This window comes from Thermobia domestica, chromosome 7, assembly GCF_964235325.1.
Source record: "Thermobia domestica chromosome 7, izTheDome1.hap1.1, whole genome shotgun sequence".
Lineage (NCBI taxonomy): Eukaryota > Metazoa > Arthropoda > Insecta > Zygentoma > Lepismatidae > Thermobia > Thermobia domestica.
This window is the reverse complement of record NC_137460.1, coordinates 301575481-301595380: the sequence shown is the minus strand read 5'-3', so window position 1 is coordinate 301595380 and position 19900 is coordinate 301575481. Positions and strand designations below refer to the sequence as shown.

Sequence of the window (19900 nt, the reverse complement as noted above, 5' to 3'; positions counted from 1 at the left end):
GTATATTCTGGTGTAGAGCCTTTTTATTTGTAGTGTGCCCTCGGAAAATATGTGAAACATACTTCAGCCCACACCCGCCGCTCTCTGACGGAGGAAACGTTCCCTTTGCTTTGGGAAAGGAAATGAATGACTTTGGCTGTGTTGCCAATTTGTCATTCAGTCGTTTAGTCTCGACGAGTGAAGATCGTTGGCTAATTAGATTGGCTAACAAGACAGAGCACAGCGAAGTCCGTGAAATAATTCATTGTGGCAGCCCTATCCGCATCAAACTATTGAAGAATCTCGGTCACAACTTGTCCCTACTCTTTCGAGGGAGGTACGGAAAAACACACATCGACAGCAGCGCCAGCAGGGGCACAGTTGAAATAGAAAAGCTCTAGAAATATGCACTATTTGGAAATAGGACGACGTGTTCTCTGGATTTTAATATTCAGGTATATTCACTTTCGTTTTATGCTTAAAACTCAAATTCTGTGTCTTTGTATGAAAGAAGAGGAGAAAAGGTAAGTCCCCAGACTGATTTAAACTTCAGACAATAAAAAGGCAGCCCTCAATTACTCTGCAATGATGAGAATGATGTTTTTATAATATTTCTATTTCTTTTGAATCATTAAGCTTCGTGTTGTTTCCTTTGCAACCCGTGTTGTATGTAGTAGACTTAAAGAGCTTTTAACATATTCTTTTTGAGGGGGTCGTGGTAGGCGAAGAAATAGATCTTGAACATTAAATGAAGTTGGAATGGATGTATGGCGTGATGTAATTCATTTACTTTGAAAAACTGAAAAGGTCTCTGACCTAACACTTTTAAGAGTTTCCACAAAGCATCAAAGAATGCGACTTTTACTCATCGACTCCTTTTCGTTATTTACTTTCGTTACAAAGGTCGCTGATACATTTCATTCTCTATTTCAGTGGTTCTTAACTTTCTTGTAACGCAGGAAACAAATAGCCTCGAAAAGAAGTTATACTTCACAGACCTCATTTGTTTCTTTCGCGATTATTGACTTTGTACTGTTTGTTTTTTAATTCCACGAATAAGTTAGTGTCCCATTCCTTTCTCGTATTACAAAGTTACCGACATACATAAACTCGTTGAACGATTAAATGGTAATCTGCTCACTAGTCGCACAGCCATACACAAAACATAAAAGTTATATGCACCGAACCTCAAGGCAGGCCCGTAGCCAACCCAAAAATTTAGGGGGGTGGTCTGGTAGAAGTTAGGGGGGCCCGACCCAATCCTATTATACTTCATCACCATATTATAGTTCATTTGCAAGCCTACCGTGAAGCTTTTAGGGGGGCCAGCCAAAGTTCAGGGGGGCACCCCCTTGCCCCCCCGTGGATACGGGCCTGCCTCAAGGTATGGATTCGATGTATTTTGTTACGCAAAATCCAAATTTCGAAACTCCAAGACGATCGACCGTGTAAATTTTTTTATAGGAAAAAAACTTCAGCGAATTTTGGTACGTAACACAACACATACGTTTTTTGGCCATAAAACAAAATTGACACATTCGATCATCTTGGGTTTCTTAATTTGGATTCTGTGTACCAAAATACTCGAATCCATACCTTGGGGTACTCTGCACAGAACTTTTATTATTATTATTATTATTATTATTATTATTATTATTATTATTATTATTATTATTATTATTATTATTATTATTATTATTATTATTATTATTATTATTATTATGTGTGGCTTCACATTGAGAAGCATCAGGATAAGGATTGGATAATACTTTTTCGCGAAGACAATGAAATATATTTTTTTAGAAAGCTCTAATTTTATTATTCACTTTTGGCGAGTCCTGATCTATTATTCAATTACTTCTGGTATTTGAGCAGAAGTCAAGTCCATAACTATGACCATACTGGAAATTTTGATAGGACGTCACGGTTTTTAGTGTAACTTTTCATGGGGTGTCTGTTTTTAAAGTCTGAAAATCTGGTCTACTCTTAAGGGCAGGTTGTGACAAGCCGTAGTGTTAATCAGAAGCCATGAGAAGATACAGTCTTTAATTCCAACACCTAACATACAGAAATGAGAGCGAGTTCCTTATCTAAACAAAACTTCCTTTGGCCGTGCCTCAAGATACAATCAGTCGATACAGAGAGCAATTAGATACCATGCGGAATCCAAATAAAATGTAAATATTCTATGCAATCAAATAAGGTATTATGGTGCACCAATATTCAAAATTAATATCCTACTCAGAATAAATGGTTAACAATAAGAGCTTCTAATTTAGTCAAATGGTATAAAGCATCATAAAATTTTAATACTTTCTGTGGCGCCTACGGGCCACAGACCACTATTCTACAGAGGCCAAAATAAGGCGAAAATGTTATATGATGGGTTGTCCTCCTGGGACTCCTTCAGCCGCTATACAAAATCAAAATTTCACAATATTTCAACATCGCAGATTAACTTGAGAGCATTAGCATTACTCTACAAATACATGAACCAGTTAAATCGATTGCTACACTAATAAGTGATGTTAGTATCAAGCTATATCAACTTTAGCTGCCATCTAGAAACAATCGGTGCATGTGAAGAAAATGGTGGAATGAAGAAAGTGGGAGGAAACGAGATAATTAAAAAAAAAACATTCATACGGTGTTTTTCCACCACTAAGCTCACTTGGCGCAAGATGAGAACGAAGCAAGAACCCAATGCACCACACGTCTAAATTTCTTGCAATTATCAAATTAGAAACAAATCAAATTTTGAATAATAATGCGAAATCGAATATTCAAAGCGGGCACAGTAGTTCAGTGGTAAAGCGCACCTCTGGTGCGTGAGCTCCAAGGTTCGATCCACGGCCAAGTAAGTTTGTAGTGGACAACATTGTGTCCTAGGGTTTCCTCGGGGTACTCCTCTCACTTTCTCGTTCCACTAATTCTTCCATCATTCACTTGTTTTAATCAGTCTTTCTTAGCCTAAAGAACATAAACGAGCGACGTTAGACTGAAATGTCTCATTTTCGAATACTCAACTGGACACCCGCACAATCACGATTAGGCATAGAAGAGCTTTACTCCAGAGGGAACAGAAAATCAACTTCTTACCTTGTTTCACGTAGTTCTCTCATAGCTTCTATACAAATCTATATAGAAATTAATTAACAATGTTTACTTAATTAATATCAGTCAAAACCTGAATACAATAATTCTGTGAACTCTAGAAAACTTTTATTTGCGTGGTGGATATATATCAATACTAATAACGTAAGACAACACACTTAAAACGTCTGACTAGTAACTTCATTTACTTATATACTCATTTCATTGAGCTACAGATATATTATAAACTGCACATCTTTGACTTACATGTTAGATATATCCACAAAATCATTGCTCCAAGAGTAATATGTTTAAACAGTCATTATTTGACGTTAAGCTCTTCAGGGGCTTAAAACCGTTGTTAATTTAAAATGTTGTACAATCCAATGTTAGGTCTACAACGATAATCATGTCTTTTCTACTGTACAATTGCGAAACATGGTGGCTCACTCTGAGGGAAGAACGCAGACTGAAAGGGCCTTAGGCAGAGTCGTTCTGACGCGTGATTAGTGCCATACTAAAAAAAATTCAACTAACATATGTTTCCTGCAGTATTCAGGCCTTTAGTATGACGCTAATCATAGTCAAAACGACTCTGAAGGCCTAATGTGTTTGATAATAAGATCCTGAGACAAATATTGGACCCAAAAGGAAAGGGAATGGGAAATGGTAGAAAGTTCATAACGAGGAACTCCATAGTTTATATCGTTTACTAAACATTGTTAGGGTCATCAAGTCTAGCTGGCTCAGGTGAGCAGGTCATGCAGCCAGGATGGAAGAAAGTAGGAACGCTTTCAAAGTTCTAACTGGAAGTCCAATCGAAAAACGTCCATTAGGAAGACCTAGGCACAGATGGGAGGACAATGTTAGGATGGATCTCGCAGAAATAAGAATACAAAGTAGAAACTGGATCCGGTTGGCTAAGGATAGGAGTCAGTGGAAAGTTTTCTTAAACGAGGCATTGGATCTCCGGATCCCATAGGCCATACAGTATAGTTATTTAATGTTACGTCTTACACATCCGCTATATTTTATTTATGGAACCCGAAATAGCAACATTGGACACAGGGCTATTCGTATCTAAGCATAGTCATATAATAAAGTCTTTCTGCTCATAATAACAATTTCTCGTTGTGTTTGAGAAATTAGAATCTGTGTTAAGAACGATCCACCTCCTGTTCTTCCCTTTTAATCAATTCGCCGAACCTCTTCTTTTCTTTTCACTCCCTTCGTAATCAATCTCGTTCTATAAAATAACTATTTGTATCTCCTTACAAATTATATATATTTCGTTATCCACTCTGATCTCTCTCTCTTTCTCCTGTCATCTGGAACGAATAGACGCATCGTTACGTGGTGTTATACAGCACTGCTTCGTTAAACTATTGGCATTGCTCTTCTACTAGAAACATATGAGCTCTTCTACCACATTTTAAGAAGTACATTTTCTCTTAAATATGTAAATATGTAAATTCACTTTGTTCCATTGAGTATTGCTAACAACTCTTAAACTATGCTAAAGACATTTTCCTTCACAAGTGTTTGGTAAACGGTTTTGAACCCTAATATATTATGTTCTTCATTATCATTATGGCAGTGTTCAGTACGAACTCATAACTTTTTATTTGCTTTTAAACTTCATTTTGAGTCCTGTCATTTTGGATTCCTCTCTTTATTTATAAATTACGACCTTATTCCTGTTTGTCATACACCTAACACCACACCACATCAGATCCTAATAACACACGATTTATTTGAAATAACTTCATAAGTGTGTTGTCCTCTTTTCAACCAGTAACGTTTCCCTTTCCTAACCTTTCTTAATACTTCGTGATTAGTTTTTTTTCGCCATTACTTCAAAAGATTCATTCTTGATCAGCTGCCGTACGTATATGAAGATGCTAGGATAGTATTGTGTTACTTTATGGCTCCCAAAATTTCAAAGTTTCTGACGTCAAGCGATAGGCTCCGACTTTTTGTTTTCTCAATGGGTATTGATACTTCGGTATCAAAACGTCTTATTCTGATATTTTTAACACATCCAATAAACCAGCAAGCTCCCGTTAAGAGATATGAAAAGTCATCAAGAAAATGCAGCCTACTGAGATTAAAATGAATTGTGTGAAAGTATTTTAAAACTGCAAAGGCATTACATTTTTTTATTTTTTGAAATCACAACTACCTTAACTTTTGTCTTGAAGAAAACTCAAAGTAAACATTGATATTTTGTTTCCCCATTTCAAATGTGTTTAGAAATATTGCGCAAACAAAAAAAAATGCAGAAAACTGTTAACGTAATAATGCATATTTAATGGTGTTGTGTTTAAAATATTCAAACAAAAATAATAGTGCACTGAACTGAGAAACAACTTGCTTTGTTGTTTGTGAGTTTTAACATTGCATTCTGTAATTAAATACATAATATTCATTGCTAAAGCTCACATTGGATGAACTATTTTTCATTTATATAATGAAACTTTAATTTTGTTATTATTGTGTTACTAGTTGTTATGTCCATACTTCGCACGGGCCAGATAAAATATATCTGTGTAAACAAACTGAACAACGAAAGAAAAAAAAACACTTATTTTACTAATGAATTTGACACTAATATTGGTCATTTTGGATTATTTTTACAAGTCTCGGTAACCCCCTGCCCCCGGTGACCCCGGCCCGCATACAATGGCAGCTGAAGTTCAAAGTCGTCGCTAATGAAAGTGTCACCATTGATCTCAGCGACCGCGAAAACTATGGACTTGGCACTAATATCGGTCATTTTCTACTACTTTTACATGTCCTGGTAACCCCCCCCCCTGAGACGCCCTGGTTCGAATTTAAAAAAAAACGCTTCATCTTGGTCCCAGAACCAAGGTATTCGTGACCAAAATTTGCCAACTCTCGGTCCACTCGTCTGATCCCCAGACCGCACACAGACACACACACACATACACACAGACACACAAACTCTTTCTATATTAGATTATTCAGTGTTTTAGATAACTGTATCGAAGAATTTGAAGTTTGAAATATATAAAACGACAATATGCTTGTTATATTGCATGGATGCGAAACATGGAAGAAGATCTTTGAGGGAAGAACGCAAACTGAAAATATTTGAGAGGGACGGGAATGGGGAATGGCTGAAACTTCATCACGGGAAGCTGCATAATTTATATCGTTTACCGAACATTTTAGAATCAATAGGCATAGGAGGCTCAGGTGGGCAGGTCATGTAGCCAGAATGGAAGAAACTAAGAATGCTTTCAAAATTTTCACTGGAACGGAATTTGTAAAAGATAATAACGTAAACTTAGATGAACTTTGAGTTTGAAAAGGAAATGAAATGAAATGAAATATTTTAGTTTAACGTCCCACAGTTATGTCCGTTTGGCTAAGGGAGACGGATGATTAAGGAAGTTAATGATGACGGAAGAATTGGTGGAATATGGATGGTAGGAGACGGGAGAACTAAAGAAAAGACATGGACATGATGTTGTCCAGCACAAACTTACTTGGTCGAGGATTGAACCAAAGACCCCACGCTCCAGAGATGACCGTTCTACGACTGATCCACCGTATCTTCCAACTTTTGAGTTTAACGTCTATTTCAGCAGCGAGGCCACATAACACGTGGACCTACAATTTAAGGTGGGTTCCGAAGTACATGAACTCCCAGCAGCAATCAAACCCTACTCTGTCACACCAAAGGCGCGTGCTCTAACCAATTTGAAAAGAGGGGACTCAAGATCTAGCTGGAGCTGGAAGAAAGACATTAAGATGGATCTCGCAGAAATAAGAGTACAATACAAAGTATAAACTATATCCAGTTGAGAAAGGATGGGCATAAGTGAAGAGCGTTTATGAATGCAGCATTGAACCTTCCGATTCCACTGGCCATAATAAGTCAGTTAGTTCCCACGCAGAAATCCAATGAATGCTGAGCAGATATTAAATCCTACAATGGATGCTTGAGCCCCAAAGCACCCATAGTCGGCGCCTATGCGTCGAGTCATTGCTGTCGAGTTATAGAAAGGAGGCAAGTTTTCCAATCAATTTGTGTTGCCAGCCGCAGATGATGACCAAGATTATATCTTGAAAAATCCTTTCATTATCCTTCATAAATCTCCAGCGGAATTGTCAATTTTGAAAATGTGAAAAAAAATTATAAAGTTTAAGACGAACTTAGTTTCAATAGTACACACGTGTTAATCCATTTTTTCAGTATACCTGTAAATCGAAAGATAGCGTGTCATAGAAAGAAACCCATGGAATTATAACCATTTACTTATAGCGTGAATTTTTGAAGGCAGTGAGTTCTCTAAAGAGAGAATAAAGATGTAAATGATAAAATTCTAACACTTCAGCGCTCACCCTACCCAACGTTCAATGTTTTTCTTTTAACATGAAAATTAATCGTATTTCTCATATTATTGGAAAAGAAAACATTTTTACTTTGAACTTTATAAACTTTCTTTCTTCTTAAAACCTTCGATCAAGGATGTGATATAAGATAGAGTGGTGAACGTCTTTATGCCCTGACATCTTTGTATATGATTTGTTTCATATTTAATTGTATTGTTTGTTTGTTTCAGAGGAGTACACGAAGATCACGACTCCGCGCCAGGATGTGTTGTTCAAGAAGGGCTACCTGGCGAAGAAGAAGCCCGTCGCCCCTGCTACCTCCAACCACACAGACACTGCCAACGGAAACTGCAAAGCCGAGGCTACACCAACCATCGAGAATGGAGGTCAGTAATACTTGCGTTAATATTAGGAAACATGCGAACTGTCCTTATGTAAAGCAGGGGGGGGGGTACTTATGGCATACACTGGCATGCTTCCCCCCTGACCCCGCTAAAAGGTATTACCTGCTCCAATTCCATCCAACACATCAAACTTCAATATTTCTCTCTCCAGTAGGCCCTACTTAAAACGTACTATTCTTTATATTAGTTACACCTTTTTATAAATGTTTAATTTTTCCCTTAAAGTTTTAAACAACTTACTTTCTGTCTTAACCCTCTTTCCCTCTGAGCACTCTGTGCAAAGATTGGGGAATATGTGTGTCACGAGGAAAATTCTGGGTCAATCCCTGGGAGAGAGAACAAGGAAAGCCACTCTCATAGGCACTGACTTTTATTTTTTTCAATGAGTGCCTACGCTTCACTACTTCTAAGATAAATCGCATCTCGAATCTCCTATTCTATTTTCTTTACAGATAGAATAGACCAGTGATTTTCAAACTAAAGGTGAGGGGATGTTCTAGGAACCACAGGCTACTGTAAAGAAATGAAAGACCTAAGGATTTTATTTTTCAAATTTACTTATCTATTTCTCTATGTATTTTTACTACGATCACATAAACTTTTTATTGAACAAGACTCTAACATTGAAATTTTATTTTTCCATTGCAAATGTGTTTAGAAATATTGGCTAAAGGAAAAGAGAAAAATCCTGTAGGAGCTGAGTACCCGTTAAAAATGGCTGTTTGAGTCCCGGAGGACTCACGTAGTCAGCACCTATTGCACTGCTTATTGTGACATGCGTCTTCTATCGCTGTCCCGCCAAAACAAGTCATTGACAAACGGATGAATGGCGTAGAGAAGGGTTCAAACTCATCTATCCACGTTTAATGTTTGGTATGTTAACAAACGATTTAGACGAAATCGATCAACTATCCATGAGATATTTACCATTCGTTAAATACTCGAAAAGGAATGGAAATACAGCACTCCGGCACTATTTACTGATTTCAGGCAGGCCTATAACTCTGTTAGGAGGAACATATTGTACAACATTCTTACCTACTTTAGAATACCGGGAAAGCTAGTTAAATTTATTAAGATGTGTGTAAATGAATCCCAGAGTAAAGTTCGCGTAGGAAAATACTTATCCACGAGCGTTGATGCCGAGAATGGCCTGAAACAAGGAGATGTATTGTCTCTATTATTATTCCAATTGTGTTCTATAGTACGCTATAAGGAAAATTAAAGATAGCAACCAGGGCCTACAGTTGAATGGAATGGGTTAGGATGATGATGTAAATCTCATAGGTGATTATATGAAGACAATAGAAAGAAATTCAGAGGTTTTATTGAACGCTTGTAAAGCATAAGTTTAGAAGTAAATGCAGAGAAAACTAAATACATGCAAGTACACCGTGACCATAATACTGCAAATTATGGGTACATCATATTATCAAATAATACTTTCGACAAAGTGGATACTTTCAAGCATCTAGTGTGAACATTAACAAACCAAAACTATATCCACAAAGAAATTAAATCAACTGAAAGTAGGGAATTCGTGTCATTATTCAGTTTAAAATCTTTTGTTTTCACACAACCTGACAAATGATTTGGAGCTTAAAACATATAAGAGGATAATTATAGTTGTACTCTACGGTTGCGGAACATGGTCGCTTACTTTAAGGAAAGAACATAGACTGAAAGGTTTTGAGAATAAGATGCTGAGACGAATATTCGGATCCAAGACGGGCGGGAATGGTGAATGGCGGAAATTTCATAACGAGAAACTGCCTAATCTATACGGTTTATCTAACATTGTTAGGATCCATAAGTCTCGGAAGCTCACGTAGGCAGGTCATATAGCAAGGACTGAATAAACTGGAAACGCTTTCAAATTTTAAGTGGAAACTCTATTGGATAAAGATCATTAGGAAGACCTAGGTGCAGATGACAGGACAGTATTAAGATGGATCTTGCAGAAAGTACAAAGTAGATAGGTCTTGAGTACAAAGTAGAAACTGGATCCAGTTGGCTAAGGACAGAAGTCAATGGAGAGCTTTTGTGAACGAGGCATTCAGCCTCCGTGTTCCATAGACCATAGAGTTGGTTAGTCAGGAGGAGCCTTCTTTGCGAATTTCTCAGTATTGATCGGTGGAGTTGAACAATGTACCTATATTTTTTATGTTTATATTTAAAATCTAAAATATAGTTCAGCTATTATATATATTTGAAATTAGAGTAATTTCTTAATTTCTTAATGAACGAAAGTTCTGAATTTAAGGTTACTTATTATAACATATATATAAAAAATCACTAACTCACATATATGTAATATGTATATATGTTTTGTACGTATGTAGATAGATAAAAACATCACACAACTAGATACGAATACAAAATAATATCCTCGCGATTGAAGTAGTTGATGGAGAAGTGATCCCAATAAATTCCTTCAGATTGGAAGCATTCCATTTGTCAATGGAATAAAAAAAATCACTGGTAGTGGTCAGATTTTGAAAAAGACGAAAATCCCTGACCTCTTAGGCCCTTATTCTAAAACTGCTTCAAGTTCTAAAATGTTATTACTCTCCTTGTTTACCTTCACATTTAATATTCTTGCACAAACAGCAGCTTGCGTGTGTGTCTCCACTCCCCAGATTTTCATACCTTTATCTTCCCGGTCGTGATTAATCCGATTGGGTAGAAAAGCGGGATTAATTAACCAGAGTCATCACTATAAAAACGCCGAACTCTTATTTCAGTCTTTGGCCGTTTCTAATTTTGAAAACGTCTCTGTGTATACTATAGGCCATTACTCGGCACTCCTTGCATATCACATCGTCATTAACAAATCATATATAATAAGTTTTTAAAGTAATAAGAGTCACTTGTTGTGACTCTTATTGAAACGTTTCGGTTGCGAGCGGAGCGAGCAAGAAAATTTTTAGTAAACCTATTTCTTTGCAAACAACAACAATATTGATTTAATAGGGCACCAATACTTTTTCGGGGCGCCACGTCTTTTACTCTTTTCCAATAGTTTTTCTTTCTTCTTGTTCGTTCGACGCCCTCTTGCTATCAGCGCCCGGGATAACGGCCACGCTCGTCCTTTCCCTCTTCCTCACCGTAGCTACGGTTCTGTGCACAAGTTCACAATAAGTCATCCCTTAATAGCTACGCATAACATTTATTGCCTTCATTCCTTTAACAGCAACGGTCAACTTCCGAAGAGGTTGCTTACGTACTTATATAATTTTTTTTTCTGGGAAAGGTTGTTACTCATCCAACTTGTGTTCAGTTACCTTGTAGTCGCATAGGAAGACCAGGGGAAACATTGGTTGATACTCTATTTTATACAAGAAACGGTTACACATCATTTAACGAGCAGGTGGACAGTGACAAAAATGATTTGGCTAAGGATATAGCAGTAAAAGGTCAATGTATCCAATATAGAATCCAAGGAACGCTATTGTTGCTCTGCCAACGAGACCAATGTTAGCCTAGGGCAGGGATTGTGGCCAGGGTTCAAGAAGGTACGAAACATCATGTCTATTTCTCAGATTCCGTTTAAGGTTTTCTTTGACGATAAAGCTTCTGACGATCGAATTACTCACACAAATAGACTATACAAATAGCCTCGCTGTCTTATATACAATAATAATTTCTGAAGATGGCTCGGGGGCATATCTCCAAACGTGCTGAATGAAGGTTACCAGTAATTTCGTAGTAATACGAAAAAATGAAAATGAAATTTTTGAGTTTTATGTCTCAGGGTTATGCCGGTTAGGCTGAAGGAGACGGTGATTATGAGAAATGAATGAAATGATGGAATGACGAAAGTGGGAGGAAACGGGACAAACCCGAGGAAACCCACGCACACGGTGTTTGTCCAACACAAAATTCACTTAGCGGAGGCTGAGGTCGAACCCGAGACTCCAAGCACCAGAGGTGAACGCTCTACCACTGAGCCACTGCGGCCCCAAGGAGACTGAGAGAATTTGATAAGAATCTTAGTAAGAACCTTATAGAGGTAGTTGGTGAGTACTTCAAATTATATGCCCGTACCCAACCTCCCTCTATAAAAATTGTTGCGTAAGTGCCGTAGGATTCTGAAATATGCATTTTTGGATAGTGCACATATTAGTTCCTAAGTAAAGTCTTGACCCAACTACGATAGGTCCCATAGTTTTGGAGCTATAGATCTTTAAAGTTCATTTTTTCATATTTTCGGTAGCCTATAACTCCGAAAGGAAGCATTTATGCACACTAGTTGGTCTATACTCTTTATCTTATCTTGGTGTCAGAAATCTCCTCCGAAACGTTGTCTTGTGTTAGCGTTCTGTCTGTGGACCTATGTTAAGAGCAATGGTATCTCTACCATCATTCTATGAAATGCATGCGTCGTGACTATGAGTTGCAAAATAGCTGTGTCTGGGTTAAAATGATAACATTCATCATAATGACCGTAAATACCCTGATTCTTGATATATGACAATTATGTCTCTTATTCTCTTTTCTATATCCACGTTAATCAGTAAATAAATATCGAATAACAACCATCACTCAAGTAACCACGATGTAATTAAAAATAACGGAAGAGCAATGTTCAGAGATGAGACAGATACCAACAAAATTATATGATTGAGTGTGAATGCTCATGTGTAGTTTCCGACTAAATATTTTTGTTTCTAAACTTAAAACAGTAAACAACAATCACATGATCTATTAGGGAGGAACTGATATTAAAATACATTCTTCTTGAGCTTTTCACACTAACAAATAACAAGTCGGCATCCTTAGGAAAAAAAAGTATCTGGCCTCCGTAAAGACGTAGGTTACATTTGTAATTCCTGTAGTTTTTATTCTTGGGTAACGAACGGCAAATGTATAACTGAAAACGTATGTTTTATACGCACTTTCCGTATAGGTGTTCCGAATAAACGTACTTTGCGTACGAACGAAAGAACTGTATATAAACGGTAAGGATCTCATATACAGATGAACGTATGTATCATATAGCTGACGTATATACGTATTTATAATATACGGAAGACAGTTAGATATCAGACATTCAACAGTGGCATGATGTAACATCTAAGCGAGGAAAGGACAATACATATGTGGCATATAGATAACGTATGCTTTGTACAGATTTCTGTAGTAAACATAATGATTGCGTACATTTATACAATATACCGCTGTCCGGACAACGGATTTTCCTGAGTGCAGGACACGGTATGCAGAATGAGATGTAGTCCAAAATTTTGAGTAACTTCTAATTTTTAATTTCTGTTTATAGAAGAAAGATATTTATTATACGAAGATGAAACTTATATCGGTCGAGAAGTGAACAAAATGGCATACTTAAGGGTCAATTCTCGTGCGTAGTTTTTGAGAAAATAAAAAAAATGTGTCACTGAAAACTTTCTTATCTGTTGACAATTATCGAAGTTTCTTATTCTGTAGGGGCCGCAGTGGCTCAGTGGTAGAGCGTTCGCCTCTGGTGCTTGGGGTCCCGGGTTCGATCCCAGTCCCCGCCAACTTTGTGGTGGACAAATACCGTGTGCGTGGGTTTCTCGGGGTTCTCCCGTTTCCTCCCACTTTCTTCATTCCACCATTTCATTCATCTCTCATCATCACCGTCTCCTTCAGCCAAGCTGGCATAAGCGTGGGACATAAAACTCAAAGATTTCATTTCATTTTTTTCTTATTCTGCCGGGAAGACTGCTTATTTATTTGTGTGATGTATTTACTGCATATGTAAAACCTAAACTGTTACGCAACACATAGCATCAATTGTTATTTGTTTGCTCCAAAGGTGGCGCTCGTATTCCTAACAATGACCCATTCACTCCCAACAGACACACAAATACTGATTCTTTAACTTATTCACTTTGTAACAATATGTTATTTAGTGCAGGCGAATTCTGGCTTATGCCCGCATCATTTTGGTTGCGACTTGTGCTGTGACTCAAGTTATTTAGTGCAAATACGAAAGTAAAGAACGACTGCGCGTGGGGCGAGGCGCTCACTTCTCACCATTGCGATCGCGTGTGCAGCAGTTAGCTCCTTCATTCACCTCGTTGTAAGCCGAGTCTGAATGCTGTGCGGTCACGCTACTTGTTTTAGCAGCGATTCAAAATGCCGGCGCCAATCGAAAATCCCCCCAAATGTGAAGAACGGACTTCATGTGAAGAGGAGTAACAATAAAATCAGAAGCCTATTGCGAAACTCTCCAACGACTTCGACACACCATCCAAAATAAGAGACGTGAAATGCTGTCGACAAAATTGTTATTGATTCATTACAACGCCCGGCTTCATGCATCAGCACGAACACAACAGGCACTTCAACGTCTAAAATGGGAAATCTTCGGTCATCCTGCTTACAGCCCTGACTTGGCACCAAATGATTTTCACATATTCCCGAAACTTAAGGAATTTTGGAGTGGAAAACAGTTCGCAAATGATGAGGAACTCAAGCAAGCAGTGACAGCCTGACTCAAATCTTTGCCGGCAGATGAGTATAACATCGGCATTGAGGAACTGGTCCAACGTTATAACAAGTGTCTTGACAACTATGGCGATTACATAGAAAAGTAGAGTAAGATCATGTGGCTTTGTAAATCAAGTTTTATGCTGATATCTTTAGTTTTTATTTAACCATATCAAAACGTTCTTTTACTTTCTGGGCGACCTCGCAAATTAATGCCTATAATTTTCTACTTTGTGACAATAAAAGTGCAATAGTCTACTTGCCCAAAGTGCTGCGACTTAAATTAGATCTCAGTTACCTTCCTATTTCACTGAGTTTTGTTATAAATAGTTATTTTATCTCATAGTAAATTCAATGTTTAAAAAATAATGAAAAATGACAGGTAAGAATATAAAGAAATGATATAATTAACATTCCTAATCTTAATATTAAACGCTGTTCACAATCACGCACTTATTCTCCTCGGTCCCAGCATTTTTTTTTTTTTTTTTTTTTTTGCGTAGAAATGTTATGTTCTAATATTATAGTTACCTCCGGTTGTATACCCTGTTAGCCAATTTTCAGTTATTCTTTCTTATATCTTTGTCATTTGTCCGCTGACGTGAGTGCATGTCGCCTCACTGTATAAGCAACATGGGGACTCACTGTATACATCATGTATAATTCACATGTCGCCTATTAGAGACACGGGGTCCAAGGAGGCAAACAATAGACACAGTTAATACAATAATTTCCATTAGTGGCGTATTAGGGGGGCTACGGGCTCAAACACCTCTGAAATAAATTTCTTAGTTTTTCGCATTCCAGGTACAGCAATAATCATTCTTAGTATTCTTTAAAAAAATCATTGACTTCCCATTTTGTTCATTGTCAAATTTCATTCTTTTTTCTTTCTTTCGTCCATTTCTACTCTTCTGTTTCCTTTTCTTAAGTGTTACTGTCTTTTTATTTTCCTATCATACTTTAGACTACTGTTAGTTGTGATTCAAGTCGGCTGTCGTCAGTAACACTAAAACTAAGAGGAGCTGATAAGTGAAATCGGTGTTCTACACCAACTTGCACGGATATCAACACAATGCGACTTTAGTTATTATAGCAAAGGAATATTTACATCGTTTAGTTCTAAAGAAAGGTAAATGTTTGAATTAAAGAAAATCAAGGTTGGGGAATGAGTAGCCCAGAAAATTAGGTAGGCGAAAAGGATGCTTCTTTTTCTTCTATGAATAGAATAAAAGGTTACATTCACTGCTAAATTTTGTATCATATCAAAATAAGATTCACCAGTCTGCAATTCTTGCCATTAAAACTGCAATCAGTATATTTCAGCTTCAAGTTGTCTCAACATTTTCTTTCAGGTAAAAACGTACGGAGATAAAACTGAATATCTCCATTTTCTTTAAAATGAAATCAGTTAAGTTGAAATGACATTGCAAATGCTCAACGTGTGTTTGCAGGAGCATCATTTCAGATTTGCCTGGAGGAGGGGGGGAGGGGGGTAAGATACTTCACCGATATACGAGTTTCACGTTTTTCCTAGTATATAAGTAGACAATCGATTAAAATATATTTAATTCTCAAACTTAGATGGGCAATTGCCCTCCCGCTTCCCCGTGTCGTGCATTGCCCCCTCCGAAACTAATTCCTAAATACGCCACTGATGGTCATTGTAGGGTTGTTTTTGTCTAAGAGCGAACTTATTACCCAGTGATTAGCAAGTAAACATTCTATCACTGAACAACTGTTCCTTTCGAAAGTTTGAATCTTGAGTCGAGCAGTAAGGGAAACGTACGTGTTATCTTCAACACTATATATAGACCTTGTGATGAGTATGTGTGTGTTTGCATTTAGTTCACGTTCTGAATTACGAATTCCCAAACAAGGGGTTGCGCAGAATTAATTTGATATCTACGGTACAAATTCCAAATGAATTCAACAGAAGCGAAAATGCAGAGACACAAAGCAAGAGACATTTTTGTTGTCTGCCAATTCTAATAAAAATGTAAAGAAAATATATTTATAACGAACTCCACTGAACACATTTGTTTTCAAAATAAAATTATTTAGAAAAAAAGAAAGGAAAAATAGAAGGTAGTAAATTTGTTTAACGGACCGAGAGACGAGGAATCTCGTAAAAAACGAGATTTTACAATTGCCCTTCCGAGTTGGTGCCAAGTGTATGTCGACCTCTTCCCACAACAGTTGGTACGAAAAAAAAAGCCGTGTTTATCCAAAACAGGGTTGCCACTCACAAACAATTTGAGTGATATGGAAAGTTTGTAAATGTGCGTTCCGTTAGTGCACAAAGGGCGTAAGGATAATTGACAATCTTCATTTAAAAAGTTCCAAACCTGATTAAAACTTCTATCTATCTTTAAAATTAATAGATTTTTCTCAAATCATCTACCTAGATATTACCTTAAATTATCGACTTCCATGGCTGCACAAACTCGAAAGTTGATTACCTCAAAAAAGTCTTTTGAATCAGTGGTATCATTTCAGGTTTTATCAAGATGTCTACCGACATAAATTTCACGCTTTTTATTAGTATATAAATGAACATTTTATTAAAAAGTATGTATTTGTTGAACTCAATTGCCTCTCCTTCAGGGATAAAAGTGAGGGGGAACGCGACAGGACGTCGTTCCACCACTCCCAAAAATATTTTTGGCGTCCGTCCACTTCTTAAAAAATACAATGGGAAAAGATAGACACTGCAGACGGTTTGACGTCATGCGTCCCCCTACCTTTTCAGATCCATTTTTACCCCTGGTTTCCTCTCCCGCCTTCCGGAAATGACACTTCTACTTCGGATCCTATGCTCTGCCAAAACCGGCTATCTCTTTGTCCCCGTATTATTAATCTCATTCACACTAGGAATACGGAGACAAATTACCCGAAGTTAAGCTCGAGGCCGTGGTGGCTCAGTGGTAGAGCGTTCACCTCTGATGCATGGGGTCCTTGGTTTGATCCCAGGTCGCACCAAGTGACCTTTCTTGTGGATAAACACCGTGCGCATGGGTTTTCTCGGTGGTCTCCCGTTTCCTCCCACTTTCTTCATTCCACCATTTCATTCACTTTTCATCATCACCGTCTCCTTTAGTCTAGCCGGCATAAGCATGGGATGTAAAACATCAAGCTTTCATTTCATTTCAAAACCATCAATCTCTATCATATGAACCTCATTCAGATTAAGAATACGGAATCAAATTACACAACAGTTAAGCTCACATTTCTTAATGAGAGTACTATCCTAATGCAATCGATACTTTTTTTTCTTGTTAGAGCAACGACACGCATACTACTTCATACAGGGTACGTTAATGGAAGTCATCGGAAATAATTCTTTAAATTCTTTCATGAATATATCTCCTAATGTCTTTTAGGTTGTTATTTTCTTGGTATCTGCCCACCACCAACTGTGAACAGAACCATAATGTGGTTCAAAATTATGTGCCATACATAGTGTGCTTACACGTTTATAAGTCATAAACAATATATCCGCAATCTTATGCGCCATAAAAACAGCAAGTGTGAAGAACACGCACCAACGTGTGCTAGGGGTCTCTTTAAGCTAGCATTGAATTATAATTCTTAACGCTGTTTCTATGTTTACAGATGACTTATATGATTGATGTCTACATAAATAAGTTCCATACATTAGAGCTTTGTAAATTAAGAATAGGCTATTACCTATTAATTTTTAAAATACTAGTAACAAATATTATAAACAAATATTATAAATTGCAACTAGTAACAAATATTATAAATTGCAACATTTGACTACAAAGAAGAGGTTAAAATAATCACTGATCCGAATTCAGAAGCTCCCGGCGTGCTAAGCTGTGGTGGAACTGAGCCAACCAGAAGCTGTCCTGACCGAGCTACACCATCAAATAAAGCGAGCATTATTCTTTAGACGATGGGCTACTTGCCCACAAAATTTCGTTTAAATCCCGCCAGTACTGGTTACCGAGAAATAAAGTATCACATACAAGCCGAGCCGAGCCGAGCCTGACTACCAAATACGAGACCTGTGCTGAAAGTGCCAGACCTCTAGCCTATCGCGGCGTGGACGAGGCTAGAGCCGCCATGTTGGTGTCAGAACATTGCCACACTCAGTACACATCCAGCTGTGCTAGCGTGAGAACTGTGACGTGTCACAATAGAAAATCCCGCCTCTTGTAATGTGCGTTCTATAATGAGGTTTTTGTTGAAAAGTTAAGGCGCACGATCGAAACAAGCGCAGGGAAAACAGCGCGAAGATGTTTTTTCACGACAAGGTACACACGGCCAAGAGTACCCGAGAGCTCTTGGATACGTTGGGATGGAAGGTGTTCGACCACCCACCATACAGGCTGGATTTGGCACCGAGCGACTACCACCTCTTCCCGGGGTTGAAGACATGATTCGCTACACAGTACTTTGATACTGGCGCTGAACTACATGCCGGTGTAAACGAGTGGTTGAAATCACAGGGACAGATTTCTACCGCGACGGTATTGGAAAACTTGTGCCACGGTATGATAAGTGCCTTAATTTGCATGACGATTATGAGGAAAGATAGATTAAGAATGCGATAAATAAAAAAAGCTCTGATATATATACTTGTAGTGAAACTACATGTACGCTTTCGTCGGGAGCTAAGAATTGCATAAGAACTATTTATCCACATTGACGATGTCATAAAAATTTTTTTTGGCTCATACATGTTGAATTATTTTTTGCAAATTAGAACCTTATGAATGTATCCTCTTCATTACATTTTTGCAACCTGCCTAAAATTTCAATAGGCTTGCTTCCTTGTGGCCTCTTTCCAACTTCATATAATTCGTTCTTCTGAACTTGGGGCTATGTTTAATTTCCTTCTCCATCTTTTATTGTTCTCTTAGTCCACGAAATGTTTTCCTCAAAACTTTGTTTTCGGGAACGCACATCTTCCGTTCGTCTCTGCTAGTTGGGAAGCAACTTTAACATCCACTCAGTACAACGGGTACTATTATGCTTTTATACTGTATATCCAGTATATCGTTACCTTTAGCATTTAGTTTCATCATTAAAATTTATTTTTTGTTAATTTTTAAAGCCTTATTAAATCCTGAAAACAATCTACATTTGGAGCTGCTGTGATAGGTTTGGATGAAAGAAGAAACCACAGAGAAATAGAAAGTAAAAGGTGTATTCATTTGAGTTTTTGTATTTCGTTTGTTTATGCAACACTGATGAACGTTGAATTCGATGTAGTTGGCTTCGAAAAGAGATGGATTGCATCACCATTCCAGTGACTAAGGTTCCATTCAGTAAGTAGATAGAAGCGGTCACTTTTTGCAGAAATATTACATAGAAAACGTTTACATTCCTCTACTTAAAATCAGAACTTTTGAAATGTTAGGACCAAAAGCTTAAATGTAGATGAAAAATATAGAACCAACGAATGAGACAACGCTTCTATCTCTTACGAGCGTTGTGCTCAATACCACTGTCACTCGGACATTTGTACTTTTTGAACATATTTTAAAAAGCATACCACGCATCTATAGCGTTGTGAAATACTGCGCCAGTTGAGAGAAATAGAACAAAATAGCGCA

The 19900-nt window shown here is 37.6% G+C and overlaps 1 protein-coding gene across 1 annotated transcript in view; it reads left to right on the top strand.

Annotated features, from left to right (window-relative positions):
- Positions 1–19900, top strand: part of LOC145691115 (uncharacterized) — a 465209-nt gene that overhangs the window by 302981 nt on the left and 142328 nt on the right. The window contains exon 4 of the mRNA XM_081766826.1: positions 7665–7820. Within this exon, the coding sequence (XP_081622952.1) occupies positions 7665–7820 (156 nt within the window). The remainder of the gene's footprint in view (positions 1–7664; positions 7821–19900) is intronic.